Raw genomic sequence first — 25,418 nt, forward strand, 5'->3', positions numbered from 1 at the left:
CATGTTAAGCATTAAGCAGCTGGCCAATCCTTAAAAATTGTAGCCTGTGCTGCTATTACCTATACAAGATCCAAGAGGCATCTATGCAAGCTGCAGTTTCTAATGAATACAGACCTACACATAATAGGTAAACTTCCAACTCCACAGATGCTAAAGTTAGTTGCATTCATAAGTATCAATCCACCTAACGGGTGACCAGCATCATATGAAGAACCAAGTCCTGTTGATAAACCTGTATAATCAATTCTAAAACTGAGTGATATGGTAAATCAGACATATTTGTTTTACTTTTAGATCTAAGTTTCAATCCAGTCCATGTTGATATGCTGTTCTATAAATGTTTGATATTAAATTCATTTATGTGGCCTCCATAACAGTTCCTTGTGGCTATGGGCTCATAGACCAACAGTCTAAATTGAAAGACCACAAAGACCACAAGAAATTGATAGATTCACACAAATGCAGTAGAGTGTTTGCTGAAATTTGCATAATTTTGGACAAAAGTAGCTTTGCTCTACATTTTACAGTAGCACACCTCAATTTTAATAGAAGTGGTCTATTTCCCTATGATGAGCAAAATAAGTCATTTAATAAAAAGGAACATTATCTCCACAAAATATATTCTATTTTGGAAGTAGAGATGCTATGCAAGATGATTTATATAATTAAAATGAACCTTGGAAAAAATTGTGAGAAGTTGAAATCAAGACTCCTGGTGAGAATGTATATACAGTATAAACAGGCAGGGAAAGAGTTATGGGTTTTGTGAAACAAGAGGTTCAGCTGAGCATGACTCAGATCAGATAAGAACGTAAAGTTAACAATGGGGTGCTGGAGGCAAGGGTAATGGGTTAACAAGGTGGAAAAGCATTCATTATGTAGAGCCATTTAACAAGATGAGATAGCATTCAGTATGTGAGGTCAGTTTAACAAGGTGAAAAGCATTCATTAAATGAAGTCAGTTATTCATTGTGTAACAGCAGATGGCTTAATCTTTACTACTAACACTTGCTGATTGTAACGATCATCCAATCAATATGTATGTTGCCTCATCTGGATGCTCCTCCCCGTAAAATGATATAGTTCATTGAAAAACTGCTGTTCCAGAGATGACCGTGAACTCATGTATTTTGCACATGGGTGGTCGTTCCCTCTCCCTCCTGGGCCCGGAATAAAGATGAATGAGATAAAATCACACTGTGACTCTGAGCATTTTGCTTTGACTGATGAGGAGGAAGCGGGACGACACTGGGGCAGATATGTGACCCACTGAGCTCTGCCTGCTAATCAGAGGTTGGTAGGATTTGCAATCAGTACTGCCACTATGCAGGCTGTGAATTCTGCTGGAATGATAAACTCCTCCCATACATAAATTTAACACAGCACTTTTTCAGTGTTATTCCTGTAGAAATGAACCTGAGCTTTTTGTGTGCATGTTTCTGTCCAATATTGTTACTTTTAACGGTTTCTAACTTTGTCCCCAACATCCCTTTACACCTCAACACCAGTTAGGCTTCATTTTTCTGAAGTGTAGGTGGCCTCCTTATCAAAATGTGTCACCTCACATTTGCATATCCCAATACTCATTTGGCATTAACACACACACACACCACCATTTTAATAATGCTCTCTTGTATTTTGACACGGCCCTCCTCAGTGTTAATTTTTTTTCAATTTTTAGGCCAAATGCATAGGATAGCGAGCATGATCAAGGGGTCTGAAGACCATAAATCTCAAACGATTTCAGTTTGTAAATACTGTCAACATAGAATGCACAATTCTAAAGCACTATTTTCATCTGATGCTGAAAGCTTACATACTAAATATATTGTGCTGATTACGTGTACACGCACGCACATGCCCCATCTGCCTTCCTACCACATTCAGTACCTTGGACCACTCTGAACAGCTTGCTAAATATATACAGCAATTGAACAATGTTAAACATCGTTGGGACAAGTCTCACCATCAACTGCAAACTGACCTGATTATTTACTTATAAGGAGAGAATTATTTTTCATGCCTCCTGTTTGTATAAGATCAAAGGGAAGGGAATAAGACAGAAAATTTTGTAGAACAAACAACAATGAGCTTTTACTGACAGGAAAAAAATGCAAATCACCCCAAGATGGACATGTAATAAAATAGGATTTCGGTGGAATTAAAATTTCTGATACCACAAATGCGCTTAAAAACCAAAGCCAAACATGAAATTACTTATCAGACCTCATGGAAGACAGAAAGATGTATATCAACAGAAAGACTCCTCTCTGGCTTCCTTTCAGAGCATTCAGGCGTATTGATAATACTGCTCCATACAAATTCAGATGACAACTTTCATTCTGCTACTGAATATAGGATGGGATAGTATCAATGGAAATAGGGACTGCCATCGACTTGTGAATGCACAAATTCCAGCATCGTGATGCTGGATTGTGAACCAATGACAATATGCCAGCAAATGCAGAAACCAATAGCCCACCTGTCATTTTGAAAAGACTCACTGACAGACAATCGATTGTGCTTAAAAAGCCAGTTGACCTGAATATGATGCTGCCCTCACGATAATACAGTTATGGATGGAAGACAGATGAGAGTGGATAGTCCACTGACTCTGATGAAAAATTAGGAAAGAGGGAGGAGTTGGCACACACTGGGGGTGGGGGGGACCCAAGCCCCATGATAACACCTTACCCACTTTGTGCCTCCACCCTGGTCTTCAAAACTTTAATTCATGTACCCCTCTTAGCTCTCCTTACGGTGTTTCATCCATCCTCAATCAAAAACCCTGGACTTACCCCCCCATCCAATATCCAAGCTTCTTTGCCTAGAAGTGCCCATTACAAGTTTCTGGCACTGCAACAGCTATTAACCAACCATATTAAGCTCATTAAAACAATCTACAGCAGCAGCAATAAAGTTGGTAAGCTTGTGACTGACCCTTTTTAGCAGACAAGCACATCCATGGTCATGGATTTGAGGTAAATTACCAGCATAACTAACATAATTCAGCAGCAGTTCCAAGCTTTACATAGACCCAAAACTACAGCTTGAATAACTTACAAGTAATTCTATTACGAAAAACAAGTGGGTTTCCCATTTTAAAAAAAAATTATTAAAAGGTGTTGCTCATGCAGTAACTCACTTCCTACTTCCACAAAACCTGTCGCCATCCACAAATCAGAAGTCAGGTGTATGACAGAACATCTCCACTTGCCTGGACGACTGGTGCGCCAAAAAACAAGTATGACACCATCCAGGAGAAAGCAACCCTCTTCGTTGAAAGTCCACTCCAATATAACATTCCCTTCACCATGGCGGCAGCAATCCATGCTGCAATGCCAACCTTTAGCAGCTTGTGGCTCATGCAGCTTAGACCACCAACAGTGCTTTATTGAGAAGAATTTGTGTCTTAATTGAAATGCAGTTTATTGCACGATAGCAATCAGGTTCAAATTACATTAAGATGATGGACATTATTACTAAGGTTGGACCTTAGATATAAATCTTCACAAATCTTTACAAAATCCGATGTTGTTCTGCCTTTTCTCCATCTCAGTTTAAATTATATCGTCAGATTACGTGGAGTTTAATGCAGTCTCCAACATGCACATTTCCTCTAACAATTCAGAACTATAACGATGTTCAAATCTCTGCCCAGGCTTCTTGTACCCCCAAAGTTAACATTTTTGCATCAGTGCATATAATTGCATTTACCACTTCCCCAAATTGGAGTTCACAAATTTAGGGATTCTAAGGGTTTCATCATTTTTCAAGAACATACTTTCATCAAACTTAGAAAATTAGTTGGTTTTTGGCTCGAGAACTGTTGACCTTGACTCCGTTCTTGATACACTGTAGTCTGTAAAGATTCTGTACAATGGAAGATCTTTTATTTCTTGGATGTCTTTCGCTGAGGACATCAGTTTGGCTAAACCAGATATTCGGCCCATTACCCAATCTGGAGAACACTTAATCTCCCGAATTTATGTCACAAAACAACTGTAATTGGCCCATAACATCTAGAGAGCCTTTGATCTCATGAATTCCCTTCATGGAAGATTGCTGTTCTATTGAAAGTGATATTTTCTTTTTGTAATATCCTGAATTTCTCAATTGTCAATTTCTCCTCAATAGTATTCTTAATCTGAGGACATTAGACTCAGTATTGGCTCCCATCTCCCAGAGTGGACAACTCATCTTCAATCTGTTTAAGCAAATATTTAATCTGCCAATACATTGGAGCTGAAAGTTGTCAACTCTCTACTTCAACTTGTTGATTAGGTAGAACATCCTTAATCGTCCTAGCTAGTATTCTTACTGGTGAAGTCAGCACGTTTATATCCTCAGTCATGTTACTTGAAGATTGCTATTGATTTAGCTGGTACTGCTAATTCCTCCTTGCGAAATGAAGATTTTAAATAGTTGACTTGAACTTCTGTCATTTCATTATCTGACGTCAAATCCAAACCTGCTGTGAAATTTTGTTCAGTTAAAAATTGATCAACAAGCTCAAGTAGATTGTCGTTTTTTCCTCATCTGCATCTTCTCACAAACTTTGCTTGATTTTGTCATCTAAATTTTCTTTCGTGAGAGCAGGACTGAAATATTTCTGCAAACCCTCCGTAGTCCTAGATTTTCATCTCGCTGACAGTATGAAACAATTCTCTTGTGTCGGTGTAGATAAATACAATTAATTCTTTCTTCTTTTTGTGTTTCACATGAATCTAGGAAGCTCAACGAAATCTTCCACCATTTGCTCCTTGACCAGTAGTTCTCGGATTAGTCTTCAGACAGATTTGGCATAATGTTGTCTCTCTTGACTAGTTTGGTATCGATGGTAACTAGTTAAATACCTTGAAAAATGTTGAGTTAAAGACAGGCAGCATACTGCCTCAAGGCTGTGGTTCAGTCATTCTGCATTATATATACATTCTTTACTCTTACATCCTTTGCATTGTAGAGTTGCTTATAGCATACCTTTAATCTCGAGAACAGTTTCACTTGATCCATGTGGTTCCATATCTGTACTGGTTGAAATTTCTGTTGTTCACCCATTGTGAATGATGCAATTAGACAGTGACACTCACCCGGTATAAAGCTGAAAATTAATTAGATATTCACTGACATAAAAAGATTCTGTCCAACTGGATGTATCACTAATTTACTCTAGGAATGCACTGAGTATTTTTTCAAATGTTGGCAGTTCCACATTAGCATCTTTGTCTGAGTAACTATTTGACCTTGGCTGTTAGTCGTAGAGATGTACAGCATGGAAATAGACCCTTCGGTCCAACCCGTCCATGCTGCCCAGATATCCCAACCCAATCTAGTCCCACCTGCCATCATCCGGTCCATATCCCTCCAAACCCTTCCTATTCATATACCCATCCAAATGTCTCTTAAATGTTGCAATTGTACCAGCCTCCACCACATCCTCTGGCAGCTCATTCCACACCCGTACCACCCTGTGTGTGAAAAAGTTGCCCCTTAGTCTCTTCTATATCTTTCCCCTCTCACCCTATACCTATGCCTTCTAGTTCTGGATTCCCCGACCCCAGGGAAAAGACTTTGTCTATTTACCCAATCCATGCCCCTCAATGTTGTAAACCTCTATAAGGTCACCCCTCAGCCTCCAATGCTCTAGAGAAAACAGCCCCAGCTGGTTCAGCTTCTCCACTCTGTAACATTATTATGCACCAAAACACCTCCTAAAAGTGATCCATAGATTTCCATAGCATTCTCTTAAAATTTGGGAACTTTTTATGCTAGTGACGCTTTCATGTTAAACAGTGATGACACTGACTCTCAATATCTACTGAATGGTCTACTTTTGTTACACGTGTCATGACGGTTTATATAACTCTAGTACCGAATGGATACTGTTACTCTACTCTGATAAGATTGTCCTTCTCTCAGGACATTTCTTAACAAGCTGCCATTGTATATTAACTCAACCTTGATAATAACCAGTCAATATACACCATCTTAAATAGGTCCACTTACTGCCTAAATGGTCATGAATGATCTACAAAGTCAAATACATGTCAGTAAAAGGCAGACTAGGTTATGGGGGAAAAGGGAGGAAAATGGATTTGAAGATTATTGGATCAGCCATGATCTCATGAATGGCAGAGCAGACGTGATGAGCTGAATGGCCCAGTTCTGCTACTGTGCTTATGGTCTTGAGCATGATCATAAATTTGTCAATGGAAACTTAAGCGGAAATGCTTCCTATAATCAAGGAAAATGTCAATTTTTAATCAAATCCCAATAATTTCATTACTGAGAACTGACCTAGCTGTGTAGAATATACTTCCATGCTGACTCTTCTAACACAGAAACCATTATGGTTCTTCTGACTATAAATCTCTACCCATCCACAACCAGATATTTATCAAGCACCTTTTCAAAATTATTAACAAGACAGTGTCAACTGCTGATCAAGTTTGGTGCAAATAATATAAAATGTTTTCAATCACTAATCTTGCTCGAGGGTTGTTAGTTTTAAAATTCATCTCCACAGGCTAATCAAATTAACATCGTGTTTGTCTCTCAGCATTTTAAAAATTGCTGACAGAGACTGTGCTGGAAGCATGCAGAGCTGCATGTGTGCGTGCGTGGTAGGAGTGTGTGTCGGATGTGTGCAGAATAGGACTTTGGGTCAGCCACCAGACCCATTACCACCTCTGGGAAATCTTGCTGGAATCAGTTATGCAGTGGAAGCAGCTACTCACCCAGTAACAGGAAGCCTATTAGTGGCAAGTAACTGGCCAGTCGGAGATGTCACCAGGATGCGTAAGGAAATATATAACCAGAAAGGCTATTTGGGTCTCCAGGCTCCCTCCTTTCACAAACCCATTTATTCTATTTCAGACTACTGTTGCAAGCCCACGTCCTTGGTTAATAACATGTAGTGGTAGGATTTGCAAATAACTTTGTCTGAGAAATTAAATACAGCTGACTTTTACCCATTTCACACAACACTCAATTTCCAGTCAAACTTTGTATCAGTGTCAGAATTTCCTAAATATCTGCAATTACTTAAATTTCAATAATTTGAGACATTATGTACTTTCTTAAAGTTAAGCTGTTTCACCATGTACATAATAGGTTGTGCAGGTTTGCAGTTTATGGAAATGTATTTCATAAGTCCTATTGTAATTGCTATAACAGTTAAAACTCAAAGAAAAACCAAAATGAAAATCAGTGGAACATTTGAGAAGGAAGACTAGAAATAAAGGGACGTCAGGTAGCACAAATGGCATACTTTGCACAGTTTTGTGTAACGTCCCACCCATATTTACAGCAAAAGGTATGCATTCTTGGCAGTGATCACGTACAATTGACTACATACCCTCTAGGTCAACATAGGGCTGACTATGCAGCTATGACACTTGTTATAAAAACACGAATAGCTGACATGCTGCATTGAACTGGCATTACAGTGGAATTAATGGTCAGCTTCAGCATTAAGGGCAGTCTCTTTGGGCCTGCAACATGCTTGTACTGTGGGTGTGGATAGTGTCTGGAAGTAGCTGGGGTATTTTTGTTAATGCCTCAATGTGCATCACTTCCACATTATCAGACATCACACAGAGGGTTTAGAAGGCTGTGCCAATCAATCACTATCTGTTTGTTAAAAGCAATTTGGTTGAGTGTTGGTTTACTACAAAACACAGTACTTTCTTTGTGATCAGTCTTGCTTGACCATTGACCACCACAGAATTTCAATTCTTATTTCACCAAAATGTTACTATTTTGTTTTAACTTTGTTATTTTACTTACAGTTTTGAGAGTGAGAGATGGACGGCACGGTGAGTCAATGGTTAGCTGCCTCAAAGCAGTGTGGACCCATGTTCACTTCCTCAGGTAATTATCCCTATGTCTGCATAGGTTTTCTCCGGTTGCTCCGGTTTCCTCCCACAGTCCAAAGGTGTGCAGGTTAGGTGGACTGGCCATGTTAAATTGCCTGTAGTGTCCAGGGTGTGCAGATTAGGTGGATTAGCCATCTGAAATGTAGGGTTACAGGTGTGGGGTGGGTCTGGGTTCGGAGGATCAGTATAGGACTTGATAGGCCAAATGGCTTGCTTCCATACTGTAGGGATTCTATGATTTTAAGACATCATGAATGCCCACCCAACAGTGCAGTTCACAACCTTCAGCCATTGTGCTGCCTCCTCAAAACAGCAAACATTACCAGTTAAGATTGCAGTAACCAGTGAACATCTTAATTTTATAGTTTTAATTTTTTTTTGTTTTGCTGATGTCAGCTAAATGTTGTGCAGCAGTCTCCTCTCTCTAAGAGGAAGCACTTGATGAAGCATTCCTTTGAGACTGGTTTGCCTACTCCCACAGCTAACTGTCACCATTTGAAAAGAGGATGTGATCATGTACATTATAGAATCATAGAAGCCCTACAATGTGGAAGTAGGCCATTCAATCTATGGAGTTCACATCATCCCTCCGAACAGCATCTCACCCAGATCCGCCCCTTACCCTCCACCCATAATTGTACGTTTCCCATGGGTGGTCCACCAAAGTTGCACATCCCTGGGCACTATGGGCATTTTCATATGATCAAGCCACCCAAACTGCACATCCTTGAACAATGGAGCACCCAGAAGAAACCCATGCAGACACAGGGAGAACATGCAAACTCCACACAGATAGACAATCTCCCAAGGCAGGTATTGTGAGACAGCAGTACTCCCTACTGAGCCACCATGCTGCCCCATGGTTGTTAATTTCTACTAACTGTCACATTACATTGAATACAAGAACAAGTAGATTATGGTAGAGTTATATATAATGTTAGGTGTGCCACAGGTGGAGTAGTGGGCAGTTTGGGTCATCACACTATAGTCAGTCAGTGATCTGATTTCACGAGAGAGGGTGCAGAATATTCACCAGGAAGTTGCCTGGCTGGAGCAATTCAGCCAATAAGACAGACTAGATTGGTTGAGGCTGTTTTCCTTAGATTAGAGAAAGCTGATTAAGGTGCATTAAATTCTCAGGGATGTGTACAGACAGACATAAACTTTTACCCTTAAGTGAGGTATCAATAATCGGGGGGCATAGTTTTAAGGTAAATGTCAGACTTTAAAGGGGTTTTGAGGAAAATGTTTTCCATGTAGAGGGATGTGGGTATCTGGAACTCACTGCCTAAAAAAGGTGGTCGAGACAGGAACCCTTGAGACATTTAAGAACAATTTAGATGAGCACTTAAAGGACAAACCTTGTATGCTATTTCAATTCATTCATAGGAGGTGGGTGTCACTGGCTAGGCTGGCATTCATTGTCCATCCCTAATTACCCAAAAACAATTGACAGTCAACCACGTTGCTATGGACCTGGAGTCACACGTAGGCCAGACCAGATAAGGACAGCAGTTTCCTTCCTTAAAGGACATTAAGTGAACCAGATATTTTTTTTTCTGACAATCGATGATGGTTTCATGGTCATCATTCGTTTTTTAATTTCAGATTTATATTGAATTCAAATTCTACCATTTGCCATGACAGATTTCAAACCCAGGTCCCCAGAACACTCTCTGGATCTCCAGATTAATAGGTTAGCAATAACACAACTAGGCCATCACCCCTACACTAAAGGTTACAGGTCAAGTGCTGGAAAATGGGTTTTCAATCAATACTTGCTTGATAACTAACAAGGATACAATGGGCCAAAGGCCTCTTTCCATGCTCTACTCTTGGACCCATGGCAATTAAGATCCATCTACCATTTAATAGTTAATTTATTTTGCTTAACTAGATACTTTTAAATGCTGCACAGCTCCCTATTTGACAACTATCCACGTAACTTGGCATCATTAAAAATTGCTGTTACTAGATTTACCATCCATTTACGATCAGTGAAATGAAGGGACCTAAAAAAGGGCATGCGTAATTTCAATAGTCACCAAACCAGTTATACTAAACATTATTACAGGCAGTTAAAAGCACATGGCATATCCATCATATTATTATGGGAATGAGTCATGGAATAGAGGAGATCCATGGAGCAGGTAACAAAACATGTATATTTTGAAAAGGGCAAAGACTGAGAGATATAAACTCTTCCATCTTGTTCCCAGGTTTCTTTAGCTTGTACCTAAAATGAGACAATACCCAATTATGGAACCTGTAGCTCTGTCGTTTGGTTCCTTTGGCAACTGCCACAAGCTCCAACAGTCACCTTCAATATACAAATCCCATCTTACACTAGACCGAGATTTAATTACGAAATACTCAAGATGGCAGTGGAATTGTTGATTTCTCTTGGGGCCTCATTATGAAGTACAAGTAATCCCAAACCAATCTATAATAGACCTTTCCAACCAAAGAAAAGAAAGGAAATAGAAATGGCAAAGATTGAGGTGACCCTGAGATGCTTTTTCTTTATGCACATACAAATTAAGCAAAGAGTTTATTCTCAGGAATGCTACAGAGAATTGCAATTTAGCCATTCAATAAACACAACAACTGCAATGCCGTTACAGGTATTTCAGCTGAAGAAACATAAACACATGAACTTAATATAATGCAAAAAACCCTTGGTTCTGAAATACTTTAAAACCTAGAGTTACAATGAAATTGGAAGGTGTTGGACAACAGCAATTGCATACAAATAACACCAGAACAACAGAAACAGATGGAGGCAAACTTTTTAGGATAGATATCAGTTTCTCAACAGGAGAAAAAAGCTTTTGTTTCTCCGGTCAAGAAACTGACATATATTACAAAAGCTGAAGCAGACATCTTGGAACCAGTACTATTAAAATGAACAAACTGGTTAAAAACAATAAGTGCTTGTCATATGTCACAGATAAGGAAACGTCAATGCTATATGAGAAGGTTTACATTAAAACCATTGTGGGATCAACAACCACTATACCACTCAAAGGCAAGAGATCCTCAAATACCAACAGATATGCAGCTCAAAACGGTGAGTCAGCCTTGGTTTTCATAAAATGATGCTAATGGGTCAAGCAGGATGTGCTGTGCTACTTGATAGACATCACACTTTTCTCAAGCCAAAAGACAATTCTGGTTATGAATATGGGGAGGAGCTGGTTCTCTATAGACTGGCTACCTCAAATGCAACTTGGAATCAACTACATATCAACAATGGTAACTAGAGATGAGGTGAGGCGCACTCGAACATTGTTACAATAAGTTATATGGGTCTTGGATCAGAATATGTGATGCACTGGTGAGGAATTACTCTCCTAAAAGCTAGGATAAGCAGGACTGAAGACATTACTAACCATTATTAATTTATTGATATAATTCTTGCCTGTTGAGAAGCTCCTGCCATTTAATATGCCCAGCAATTCCCTCTTGAAAGGACCAGAAGGCTTTCCAAAGATGGTATCTCGGGATTATTCTGAGAGATTGAAATGCATGCAACTTTGCTGTCAATAAATTGATGTTAAAACCAGGCAGGTTTAACTCTATTCAATTAAAAAAAAAGATTGCTTCACCATGAATCAAAATAATTCTAGTTTAACAAACCTGTGAACTCCTCACGGCACACACATGTGTATCCACCCTCTCTGCGACTGCATATTCCAGAATTCTGGCAGGGATTTGAGTAGCAAAGGTTGATCTCAGTCTCACAGTAATCTCCAGTAAATCCTGGTGGGCAGCGGCAACGCAGACCTGTGATGGGATGGATGGGCCGGAAGAGCATGGACTCCGAAGCAATGAATGCAGAAGAGCTATCAAACTTTAGCACCGAGATACATTTCATGTAGTTTTCACAGGGCTCCCGAAGGCAGACATTGTCATCAAACGGGAGAACCTCCAGCATGGAGACAGAGGTCAGCAACATTCGGCTCATATACAGCTGTTCCTGAAGCTCATTGGAGGAGAAGAACTGGCTCTGGCTCCCACCTGGAACCAGAGCAGAAAAACTCACGTTCAAAATGCTGCCGCTGACATCAGTGTCATTCTGTATGTTGAAAACAAAGATGTCCTCCTTGGAGGTTGATAAAACTGCTGCCAGGCCCTCCACAAAGCGATTGAGCAAAGGAGAGAGGAAGCGTTCCTGTGACATGTTCTCCAGACGCACCGTGATGCTGTTGGACAACATCTCCTCCGTAATGACAATTACTCTCAGAACACACTGTGCTGTCACACTATGAATCCCATCTGGAAAAGCAGAAAGAGTGAAGTTACTCAATCAACATGTGGTATTGGGATCATTGTGCTTTTCATCTTGAAGTATGGTTTCCATTTGCCAGAATAGAAAGCTCATGCAATAAATGTACATTGTTAATTAGCATTTATAGTAATTTGAACAGATAATTTAAGACATATTAATAATTTAAAACACACAATATTCTTCAAATGGCATTTTTCAAAACCACATTAAATACATAAAATGCACAATTTCTTTCCATTTATTAATTAATGGGGTGTGGAGGTAGCACAAAACAAAAATGGTTTGCACCTATTTGACACTTTTGTAACATCAAGGCATCCTGAAGTACAAGACAGTGTTGTAATTCCTGTATTCTAAATTAGGAAACAAAGCATTTCATTCCACAAACAATAATCAGATGACCAGACAATTTGTTTTATGGTGATATTGGCGGGGCGGGGGGGAATATATGTATTGAAGAACACAGCTACTCTTCAAACAAGGCCAGAGGATGTTTTATTCTGGATCAGTGGTGCTGGAAGAGCACAGCAGTTCAGGCAGCATCCAACGAGCAGCGAAATCGAGGTTTCGGGCAAAAGCCCTTCATACCAAAGGATGTTTTACCCGAGAGAGCAAACTGAGGCGTCAGCTGGGCATCTCATCTAAATGTTCATCCGTCAGACAGTGCAGTACTCTTCAGTACTGCACTGAAATGTTGGTTTAGATTTCTGAATCATGAACTCACGGGGAAGCTAGACATACGTAAGGTACAATGGTATAGGAGATTACGTTCATAGGGATGGAAGGAGTACATGAAAGGAGGCTTAAGTGGAACATAAAAGTAAATCAGCTGAATCAAGTAATCTGTTTCTAAACTGTAAATTCTACATGATAAGTAAAACAAAGCTGTTTCTATCACAATGGCAGTAGTCAAGACAACCTTTTGTGAGTTAAATTTACAATGTCTGCTCTGGTGAACTTTTGCTTTTTTGGCTGGCATCATAAGTCTGCGTTCTTGAATGCATAATGAGTTAAATGATCCATACCACACAAAAAAAATCTCTGATCATTCATTCATTTCTTGATGTTATTCCTTTCTGTCAATAAATTAACCCCAGGGACATAAAGCACCACTACAACTTTGTATCTTTTGTTCAGATTATCAGGGTCACAGTATGCAAATGAAACCCCTGTAATTGGCTCCCTGTAGTGAGCTAAATGTAAAATCTTCCATTAAACTTTGTTCAGTATGGATAGACAACGTGAACACTTCTTCGTGGATAGTAGAGCTAATAAAAGCTTAAGACAACTTTGAAGTTAGCTATATCAGAGAGGACCTAGGGACTGCTGATACGTAAATATGGGACTCATCTGACATCAGGTGTTTGTTTTCTTGATCAGACAGTCAATATCGGGCAACATACATCAATGTCACTATGGCAATTGGAAAATTGTTTGATCAACTTTAGGTATGGAGAGAGATTTCCAGACTCCGAATCAGTTTAAGGATTTCCTTTTTTTACTTTTCTTAGGAGTTTCCTGCCTGCTGGGGGATTAATGTGGTTCATGGTGTTCAGTTGCACCATAGTGGTATGCGACAGGGTTGGTGGAGCAGATGCTTGCTGTCTGCCCATCATTTTCATATGTTAATGACTTGTTTTACAGTTTTTCAACTTCTAAACTGAATAAAGAGAGTTCAAGTTAACTTACCGTAGCTAAAGCTTTGCTTAGAAACTACAATAATCATCTTGTTGGCACTGCCTAATTAATACCAATATTGATCGCTAAAGGTTGCCTATACCATTACATGTTAGAAACATTGTATTCCTCTTGTTACTCTCAATTTGACAAAAAATACACAAATTGACATTTTAGTTTAAAAGCAGTTCTATTATTTCATCACCGTCCAAATCAATTATTGAAAACAGATAGTCGTAATGCTCAATTTGAAGTTTACAACATAATGATCTGTGTTCCAAAGTTTCTTAAACATTAACTGCTTAAAAACAAAACAACCACATATTACTTACATCCAAACAACTTAAATATCTTGATACTGAACTCAATACTCAAGATTGGGTCTGACCAGGACACTACACAATTTGAACTGGATTTTTTATGGCTTATATTACTGTTTCGGTAATCCAACTCCCCGTTTATTGACTGCTGCTCCATTGAGATATGCCAAGGAGGGGTCTCATGGAATTCATCCAAACACAAAGGACTGTATAGATTAAAGGGTGAATTTTAAACTAATCTGCCAATCAGGAAGGGATCAATTAAAGATGGACCTTTTTGTTGAAGACAATGGAAACCAATATTCAGCAAGTAATTAATGAGCAATATGCTCAATTGCATGAGATTCCCACCTGACAAGTTAAGTTAAAGTTATCCTCAAAGTATTTTCATAACAGAAATGAAAGAAAACATACACCACTCTGTCTATTTACTGTTGGCAATACCTCATCCAGGTCAGCTCCTGCAGTGTTATAAATATTAACTAGGGATGGAGATCTGTAACACCAGGTTTGCAGAACATTTATATGCAATGAATTTCAAGGGGTCAAATGGGTGTATTTGAGAAATACCTGGTGAAACAAAGCAAGAGTGTTTAAAAAGGTGGACAAAGTTAAAAATCACACAATACCAAGTTATAGTCCAACAGGTTTAATTGGAAGCACACTAGCTTTCGGAGTGACGCTCCTTCATCAGGTGATTGTCGTCGCTCCGAAAGCTAGTGTGCTTCCAATTAACTTTGTACACCCCAGTCCAACACCGGTATCTCCAAATCATAAAAAGGTGGAGTAATGGTACATTGCCTTCCACAATATTTTACAAAAGGTGACATTGGACAGATATTGATTAGAAAAAATTCTTTGACACTAGTTATGAAATCTGTGACTTCAAATCAGCGGGTGTATGGAGAGAAGACCCAATTTCTATTTAAGTTCTGCAGATGTTTTAAAAATAACAAGATGAGAGCAGCAGATCCATTTTGTAAATAGGAGATGGTTTTAGCTGCTCAGAAATCACCTTCAAAGTGAAATGTTCTATTCTGAGCCCAACTATTTATCGAAACTTCTGCTTCCAAGTTCCGGTAAGCCAGATGGAACTCCCACCTTGCACTCATGTTCATATACAAATTAGTCCAATCCAGAATAGCTGCCAGACTCAGAAGAGATCACTTCACGACTATTCAAAAGGCATGACAGACAGTCCCCAAGTTGCTAACAGATTCCATTCTTGGGTCAGTTTAGAAGTTGATTTGTATGTAAATTGAAACACAATGCAGGACAATATAAACTAGCTGCTCACATGTTGGACATTTAAAATTACACTCCTATATGAGACTGCATTATTAAATACGAGTGTTGGTTAAGCTGGACATTCTTAAATTAGGTACACCCTGTACTACACTCCTCATTTTTTGGTTTAGCCTTATATCGGATATGGATGTCACCTAAGCCAGCATTTGTTGCCCATCACTAACTGCTCTTGAACCTGATTGGCTCTCACATCCATTTCAGAGGTTGGCTTAGGGTTAATCACATTTTTGTGGGTCTGAAGTCACAAGTAGGCCTGACCAGTAAAACTGGCAGATTTCCCTCCCAAAAGAATATCAATGAACCTAGTGAGTTTTTAAACAATAACTGACAATGTTAAATATTACACAGTCATGATTAAATTAGCTTTATTTTTTCATTCATGATATTCACTGAATTCAAATTTCACCAGCTGCCATGATTCAAACCTATGAAGCCAGAACATTAACCAGAGCTCTGGATTACCAATGACATTACCAATAAACCACCTCCTCTTATGCAGCCACAACTGGCAGATAAGAAATCAGCCCCAAATTATTCTGATATTTTGCTTTGATTCAGATGGATGATTACATGTTTTCATTTTGGTGAATGCTTCCTCCAGGAAAAACAATAAAAGTAACTGAAAATGTATCTGTTGATGTATGATGCAGAGTTACTCTCAGCTCACCAGGCAGAATATTACATCAGCTGCTGCAAAACTATCCTCATGCATTCACAAATGCTTATTTTTAAATATTAATTATTGATTTCCATTCAACCTGATTATGACATAACAGTTAAGATATATCTAAATTGCAATCGCAGTCAAAGAAAATCACAGAGCAGTCGTGAGAAAAATTATTAACAAATCCATAGAATTGCACACACAGCAGGATGTCTGCAGCAAGCCCATTAAAGGTACATTCCAGAAATTGGATTTACCTCATGTTATTCTAACTGTGCAAAATGCTTTACTTGTAATATCATCAGTGAACCAGTAATAGGACTGTACTTGTCAGGTCTATGCACTGATCCAACAGTACCCCTTTGTACTGTGTCACTACACAAATTATAGGTGATTCTATCTTCTTTGACACTTTACATATATCAGCATTAATATCCAGCATATATATGTTTACAATGCAATCATATCCTACAATGTTGATTTTCTTCCTTATTAAAAAAAGAATGCAAACATTGCTTAAAAGAAAACAATCCACCAATCTGCACTTTTGCAAAAGTCAGCCAATTATCATTGGTCCTGCTGATTTCACACGACTGTTGAGGAAATCTTTCAATAGCTGCTTAACAGCAACAGGGTTTGTCACAGGTTGTCACAGTATGATAAATCACTTGCTTAGCGTATGTTATGCAGGATTATTTCTATAAGATTCACCTGAAAACCAACAATAAAAAAAGGAAACTGAGTCATGCAGTTAATTATAAAAGTTGTCGTCCAAAGAGGATAATCAGAGTATCTGGTTCTCTGCACACACAGGAAAAAAGATAAATAGGAAACACTGGAAATACTCAGCATCGACAGAGAAAAATATTTCAGATCAAGAAAGGTCCTTGACCTGAAATGTTAGCTGTTTCTCTCGACACAGATGTTGACAAACATGCTGAATATGGATCAGGTAAAAACAAGGACTGCAGATGCTGGAAACCAGAGTCTAGATTAAAGTGGTGCTGGAAAAGCACAGCAGGTCAGGCAGCATCTGAGGAGCAGGAAAATCGGCGTTTCGGACAAAAGCCCTTCATCAGGCATATAGGAAACATGCTGAATATCCCCAATATGTTCTGTTCTTATTTCAGATTCATAGCAGGTGTAATATGCTGCTTCTGTTTTAAGAAAAAGGAGAAAGAGAATAAATGTGGGAAGATGAAATTGTAATCGAAGAACATGTATGATCAGTGAATGACAACGGTGAGCTTCAAGGACTCTTATTTAATGTTCTTCTGGAATTCAATAGTGTGTGAGTGCAGTGAAAACATCAAAATTGCATCAATGGAATGCTTTGGAACAGGAGACGTGGAAGAACTTGGCTGCAGAAACAGCCAAGAATTTCTCCAATCAAATGAAAATGAAACCTATGAAAATTGAGCATGCACTAATTCTACAAATATAGATGTAACTGTAGCATCAACTATAGACAAGGTTTCACCTCCTTTATAAATCCTCAGATTCAGTTTTAATGCAAGTGGCAAAAAATAGAATGACTTAAGGATACCTAGTAGATTTCTAGGATTTAGTATTACACTGGTACTACAAATTCTTCAATGTTACACCCAAGTAACAGTAATCATGGAATTCACAAGATTAGAGACAGATATTCCCTCCATCGCATCAGTTTCACTTCTTCAAATGATGCATTATGCTTCACCACTCTTCTTGTTTGCTCTTTTTTCCCCTCTTCACATGCATAGCTAGTAACTTACCTTTTAAATCGTGTTAGAATCTCAATCCAAACAACTATTTATCATAAAACATTCCATGCTTTAAAAGTTGTAGAAGTGAATAAAAACTTCCAATATCCATTTTTATTCTTGTAGAGATAGTCATGAGTCTATATTGCCTCATTACGGATTGAAGACCAGAAGACATTTAGTCAAGCCTTGACAGAGTTTAGACATGATGTCCCTGTGATTGAACAGCTGTCTAGCATTCATTAAGTCTCACACATGAATAATGAACACTTGGCTAAGCTATTGCATTCAACAGAACGTGACAGATGCACTACTGTTAAGAAAAAAAAGCACTCTCTATCTTATCAATTCATTCCTGCCAGTTTCTGATAGATGTTCTTAACAATTGCAGTTTGAATAAAATATTCCAAAAATTGTGAAATATACAATATATTAATAGAATGTGTACAACTCAGTTATTTGAGTGTGCATAAAAATACAGATGCATCATAAACACACTCATTACTTGTAAAGCAGGACTCAGGCACATGCAAACTCAGAATTTCTAAATGCACAGCTGAATTACAAATCTTTGCTGTTCTAATAGTACAGTGCCATATCTCCATTTGGAGAGTCATAGGGCTCACTCAGAACAGTGAGGGTCTGGGTCAGTCAAGGACAACTAATGGAAGAACATCAAGCTTCTAATCAAAGGTTCTAGAAAGCGTAATGATGGAGGATTCAACCTTGTAACAAAGGACTTGGCATATGTAGCAGACTTGGAGTTATTGATTAACGAAGCACTCCAAATTACCCTGATTGTAATGGAGTTAACTCTCAGCTAGAAGATCTGAAAAACCTGTTTCTTGACAACAGAATTCCCAGACTGTCCAATTCAGCATTTGTTAACTATATTTACAATGTTGGATCTCAACTCTGAGAACAGTAGCCGCAGAACTAGGAATTGTGCAGAAGACAGCAGTCGAAGCAATTATCTTCCTTGCCAAGAAGTTTTGCAGAGACTATAAAATTACACAACTGATGTAATGAAAGGAATGCTTCAAGAACCTTTTGCACTGGATAAATAAATATATTATGCCTCACACATCTGTACAACAACACAGATGACTTCTTCCATCAAGATAAAAGCTTTACAGGACAATGGTGGCACTTCACTTTCTCCTTGAATAATCTTTTATCACTGAGCGTTTCACAGTTACCAACCAGAAAAGTAGAGATTAATTTCCAATGATGGCTTGACAGCAAAGCCATTACATAGTGAAAGGTACCTCTCAATCTAGCCCATTAAAAGAAAACTTACTGTCTTAACATCTTAATAATTCACAAGGCAATGATTTAATGAGGCATATTCTACAATTGTACAAAGTCTCTGTAGGACCTCAAAGGAACTTCTTCAACCAGTCCAAACACAGTTGTTTGCAAATTTATACTTCAATAGAATAAAATTGCCGTGCTCATACATCATTAATCTTACTGTAGTCATATTTAGAAAAAGGGAGTCCTAGTTGATCTGGACTATATATGGCAGGGCTTCAATATTCATTCCCAATCTGGCAGCTATGATTAACATCTGGTGAGATGCATTGAAATACAGCAGTCTGATGTGTGTAAACTGGATCTTACTTCATTTTTGATTGTGGACTGAATTGGGAAAAGGACTATTTTACATCAAAAGGCTGAGGAAGGAATTACTGCACTGCACCACGATGTGTACATAAAGAAGAGATTCAGAGACCAACCAGTTGCTAATTGGTTTGTGGAATTGTGACAAGTTGTGGACGCAAAGGTCATCTGCTTGATGGCAAATCTGATTGGTTACGAAGCAGCTCACGGAGATGAATGACACAATGAAGAGCCCTTGAGCATCTGGAGCATATGTGTCTCTTTCCCCAGAAAAACATCTGAAACTAAAGAAACCAATTTGTTGTCCCCACATCAGTTGCTATCTTTAACCATTAAGACATTATAATCTGTGAACCAGTGCCTACTGTGAAGACTGAGCCTGAAGGAAAAACTTGAAAAACTAATGGATTCGCGATATGTAACGGACCCCTTCATCAAAATCTTGAGGACTGGTCGAATTGATTTTTTTACCCACTACTTCTTTCCCTTCCATTCATGCATCCATGAGGCCAATATGTATTTGAATGTCTACCTTACCTGTGCTTGTGTGAATTGGGGGTTTCAGAAGGCTTAAGAGTTTCAACTGGTACAGGTTACACTGACAGTTCACAATTTTACCTGTTGTTAAAATCCATTGAACTATGGTAATTCTGCTCGAGTACAAAAACATAATCAGTGTTTTCTATAAACTTAGATCTTTCTGACTGGTCAAATTGGAAAAGTTAAAACTTTGAGAAAAAGTTTTAACTTTTGTGAAGACTCCAAAAGTGGAACTTGACCTAGTGAGGTATAACAAATGCAATCTACCAACAGCATCAGATGAGTATAATGCCACATTAAATGTGCCAAGAAGAGATCAGAGGAGGACATTAGGGTTAAAAGCCAAACATTTATATATTGTAACACTAAGGCAGGGCTCAAAACCCATCTCTGAATCCACAACCAATGCAAACATCTCACTTCACCCAGCTATCCACAAGAAACAATCCTCCTCAACATGAGGGATTGTTAAAGAGAAGATATATTACATTTAACTTATAGAGTGACTTCTGGTACTTGGCATGGAGTAATAACAGGCATATAGGTAATGCTTGCCTGAACACATACCTGAGAAGCAAGATTACAGTGATGCTGGAACAGCACAGCAGGTCAGGCAGCATCCGAGGAGTAGGAAAATCGATGTTTCGGGCAAAAGCCCTTCATCAGGAATGAGGAATTCCTGATGAAGGGCTTTTGCCCGAAACATCGATTTTCCTGCTCCTCGGATGCTGCCTGACCCGCTGTGCTTTTCCAGCACCACTCTAATCTTGACTCTAATCTCCAGCATCTGCAGTACCCACTTCTGCCACATACCTGAGAGTTCCAGGCTCTGCCTGACAGTCAAGATACTCTTTTATATTGCTACCCTTGTCAATCTCTATCAGCTTTTAGGATCCACATATTCCAATTCAGCTTTTATTTATGGTCAATATCACCAAATTCCCCCTCAGCTTTGGCTTTTTGCATTGTCATAGCCCAGTGTCATTATCCACTGCCTGCCCATTGAAGCCATTACAAAGCCACCTATATTCATTGGAGTTTAGAAGAATAAGAGGAAATCTCATGAAATGTATAAAATTTTGAGAGGGCCTGATACTCTGTATGTAGAGATGATATTTCCCATGGGCAGGGGTTCAAAACAGTGGGTCATGGTTTCAGGGTGACGAGAAATTTCTTCATCTCAGAGGGTGATAAGCCTGAGGAATTCTCTACTGTATATTCTCTACTATAGTTGGCATGAAGATGAAATCACTGAATACATTTAATAAATAGATGGATTTCTATAACCTAAAAGTGTCAAGGGGTAGGGGGAAGCATGAGAGAGAATAGCATTGAGACAGAGGATCACGGCAAGTTAAATTCTGGTGGATTCAATGGGCTAAATGACTGCCTTGTCCTGGATGGTGCCAAAATTCAGTGTTGTTGGAACCAGGCCAAGTGGGGAGTATTCTATCACAATGCTGACTTACGTGGTGGACAAGCTTTGGAGAGTCAGGAGATAAGTTATTTGCTGCAAGATTTGTATGCTCTGATCTGTTCTTGCAGCCATAGCTATTATATGGTAGTTCAGTTCAGTTTCTGGTCAATGTTAACCCCCAGGATGATGGTATTCAATCATTGTAATGTCACTGAATTTCAAGGGCCAATAGTTAGATTCTCTCTTGTTGGAGATGGTCATTGCCTGGCATTTGTGCAATGCAAACATTACTTTCCACTTGTCAGCCCAAATGTGGATATTGTCTAGGTCTTGCTACATTTGGACATTGTCTGTTTAAGCAACAGAGGAGTTTTGAATGATGCTGAACATTGTGCAAACATCAGCAAACATCTCTGCTTCTGCCATTGTGATGGAGGGAAGATCATTTGTGATGTAGCTGAAGATGACTGGACCCAGGACAACACCTTGAGGAACTTCTGCAGAAATGTCCTTGAGCCAAGATGATTAACTTCCCACAAGCACATACATCTTCCTTTGTGCCATGAATAAATCTAACCAGTGAAAAGCTTTCCTCAGATTCCTGTTAACTTCAGGTTTTCTCAGGATCCTTGATACGATACTCTGTCAAATGTGGTTTTGATGTCAAGAGCAGTCACTCTAATCTCACCTGAAGAATTCAGCTCTTTAGTCCATGTTTGAACCAAGGCTGTAATTAGGTCTGGATCTGAGTGGCCATAGCAGAACCCAAACTTAGCATCATTACGCAGGTCATTACTCAGTAAGTTCTACTTAATGACACTACTGATTTTACCTTCCATCACTTTGAGAGCAGACAAATAGGGCTATAACTGGCAACGTTGGATTTCTCATGCTATTTGTATAGAGGATATTCTTGGGCAATTTTCCATACTGTTGGGTAAATGCCAGTGTTGTAGTTGTGCTAGAATAACTTGGATAGTGGTGAGGAAGGCTCTGCAGCACAAGTCTTGACTAGTATTACCGGAATGTTGTCAGGACTCAATCTTTGCAGTGTCCAGTGTCTCCAACAATTTCTTGCTATCAGGTGGAGGGAATTGAACTGATTGCAGACTGATCCTGACAATCTCTGGAGGAGGCCAAGTTGTATTATACATAGAGCACTTCTGGCTGAAAATTGTTGCAACTACTTCGGCTTCATCGTTTGCACTGATATGCTGGGCCCACTATTATTGATGATGGGGACATCTGTGGAGCCTTCTCCTCCAGTGAGTTTACTTGTCCATCCCCAGCAATCATGACTAAATGTGGCAGGACTGCAGTGTTTAGATCTGATCTTTGGATTGTGGAACTGTTTGGCTCTGTCTATCACTTGCTGCTTTAGCTCTTTGGCATGCAAGCAGTTCTGTGTAGCTTCACCAAGATGATTTTTTTTTGTATGCCTGGTCATGCTCCTTATATGCCCTCCTTCACTTTTTGTTGAGGGGTTGATCCTGGGGTTTGAAAGTAATGGTAAAGTGGGAGATCTCTAGATCATGAGTTTGCACATTGCATTTGGAGCATTTCATGGATTCCCAGTCTTGAGTTGCTAGATCTGTTTGAAGTCTATCCCATTCAGTAGAGTGAGAATGCCACACAACACAATTTATCACAAGGAGAACAGAATACACATATAGGAAGATTACGTTCAGTTATTCAATGCACTGATGAGACTGCAACGAAAGGTCAGGGCACAGTACTGGCCCTTGGAGGTCAGAGAAGGTTGACGAATTTACTCATATCTGGAATGAGAAAAGGTTAAATAGGGTAGGCTTCTATTCGGTGGAGTTCAGAAGAGTTAAGTGACTAGATTAAAACATACAAAGATGGGAAAGGGCAGGAAAGTGGACGCGAGGAATGTCAGATCAGCCATTATCCTACTGAATGATGGAATTGGCTTGAGGGGCCAAATGGCCGACTCTTCTTCCTATTTCTTATCGTCTTATGTTTAAAACAGACAAAGGTCAAGGAACTCGATTGCTGAAAAGGTGATAAAAGTAGATTCCTTGAATATTTTTGAGGCTGAGATGAAGAGATTCTTGTTAAGCAAGGTTTTGAAAGATCATTAGTTGGCAGAAATGCGGATTTGAGGTTACAATTAGATTACCCATAATCTTACTGAAAGACAGCACAGACTTGAGGGGCTGAATGGTAGTCATAATTCATATCTTCATATGCCCCCGTTCTTTGTCAGAGAAAATGGAATCTGTTGAAAATAAAGCAGACATCTGAATCCAGGTCCTGGCCACCATTTTAAAAGTCTATCTTTGGCAAAAATATAGCCAATTTTCTGGAAACATTCTTGGCAGCTGCTCTCACTTTGCCACTGCATTTTCTTGTTATCAGAAATGCAGTGGAAACTCCATTCAAAAATATAAGTGGAGCTACTGGAAAGCTTACAATCGTACACAGCATCAGACAAAATTTCCATAATCACAGTTACACTCAAATCCCCTTCTCACTATTCCTTATGGCAGTAAATCTAATTATAACAGCTAATCAATTGTTAATTGTAGCCTGAATTTTTGCTATTTTGCTTTGTGCTTGCCTGCCTGATCCTAAAACCCTTTTTTCAAAGTAAACCATCAATGCAAAAATTATGCAGTCCATTTGCCAGGAAAGCACAACTGCAGAGATTTTGCCTCACCCCAATAGTATTAGTGACTAGAAGCTGATGTCATATTAGATTACTTTAGTTCTAACAATGTTAACAGAGCATCCTTAAATAGGTTATATGGGATTCTTGCTACATTTTCATAATGTTCTTTCAAGATATTTGCAATTATAATTCCCACACAGTATAGGCTTTTTAATTGCTTTTATTCCTTATCACATTGTAAGCTTTATGCCTCCCTATGACACAAATGCCATTCTGCTCAAATTAAAAGTTGACTCAAAGATTTTCTCACTTTGTTCTCCTTGTTAGGCTACAATTTTGCGGATGTCAGGAGTTCTTCACTACTTTCTGCAAGATACATTATTCACATCTGACTCTCAACAGAAGGGTCAGCAATCTTCTTCACGCTGGCATCTCCTCAGTTAAGTCAGATTCTGTCCTCACTGGTTGTGCTGATAATTACACACAGTTACAGAATATATCAGTTGAAAGCAATCGGGAACAGAAACGCTGGAAAATTCTCAGCATCTAAACCAAGCCAACTGCATCCCCAGTTGAGATCAAGTAACTCAGCACAAACTGCGAATCAAATCAGGAACCTTGCTGGTTCTTAATTATTCAAAAAGTCATTATATAATTCAGTCAGTCAACAGGGGAAGGTCCATCTGTAGCCCTTATTAACAATTGTAATAGTTCACCGCAGCACTGCCAGCAGCCCCAGTACTTAATCTCTACTGTTTCTTTGTAGCTGCAGGTTTGAGAATGACAAGCACACTATTGCAACAAGGTGGAATGTCATTAAACATAATGTGAAATTCATAATTTTAAATAATTTAATTTTGCATCTGAATTTAAATTTAATCTCTAACTATCCCACATTTTCAAATATCTTCCATGCCTCAAATAATTTATCTGAAGAGTTCGGTTCCAAGAGTTACAGGAGTTGGACAGCAAGGTGCCTTGTATACTTATATTCAGATTTCACACTTTTCAATCAGTGGGTTAATATTGGTATATTTAGATTGTACTATATAAGATTTAAACTTCAAAACATGCACAGAAAAGTCTTAGTCTCACAATAAATTAACAGAAAAAGTAAAACAACCAAGAACTAGCCAGATTTAAATTCCATAATAAACCAAAAAACTGAAGACGTTGGAAACCTGAAACAAAAACAGAAATTGCTGAGAAACTCAGCAGGAGAAAGTGAGGACTGCAGATGCTGGAGATCAGAGCTTAAAAATGTGTTGTTGGAAAAGCGCAACAGGTCAGATAGCATCAAAGGAACAGGAGAATCGACGTTTCG

The 25,418-nt window shown here is 38.9% G+C and overlaps 1 protein-coding gene across 4 annotated transcripts in view; it reads right to left on the reverse strand.

The window, feature by feature from the left end:
• The window catches only part of LOC122558869 (cadherin EGF LAG seven-pass G-type receptor 3-like), a 178,976-nt gene that overhangs the window by 130,912 nt on the left and 22,646 nt on the right, over positions 1–25,418 (reverse strand). For all 4 annotated transcript variants that reach the window (XM_043707749.1, XM_043707748.1, XM_043707747.1 and 1 more), the window contains exon 2: positions 11,517–12,155. In XM_043707749.1, the coding sequence (XP_043563684.1) occupies positions 11,517–12,155 (639 nt within the window). The remainder of the gene's footprint in view (positions 1–11,516; positions 12,156–25,418) is intronic.

This window comes from Chiloscyllium plagiosum, chromosome 18 (genome assembly GCF_004010195.1).
Source record: "Chiloscyllium plagiosum isolate BGI_BamShark_2017 chromosome 18, ASM401019v2, whole genome shotgun sequence".
In the NCBI taxonomy this organism is placed as follows: Eukaryota; Metazoa; Chordata; class Chondrichthyes; order Orectolobiformes; family Hemiscylliidae; genus Chiloscyllium; species Chiloscyllium plagiosum.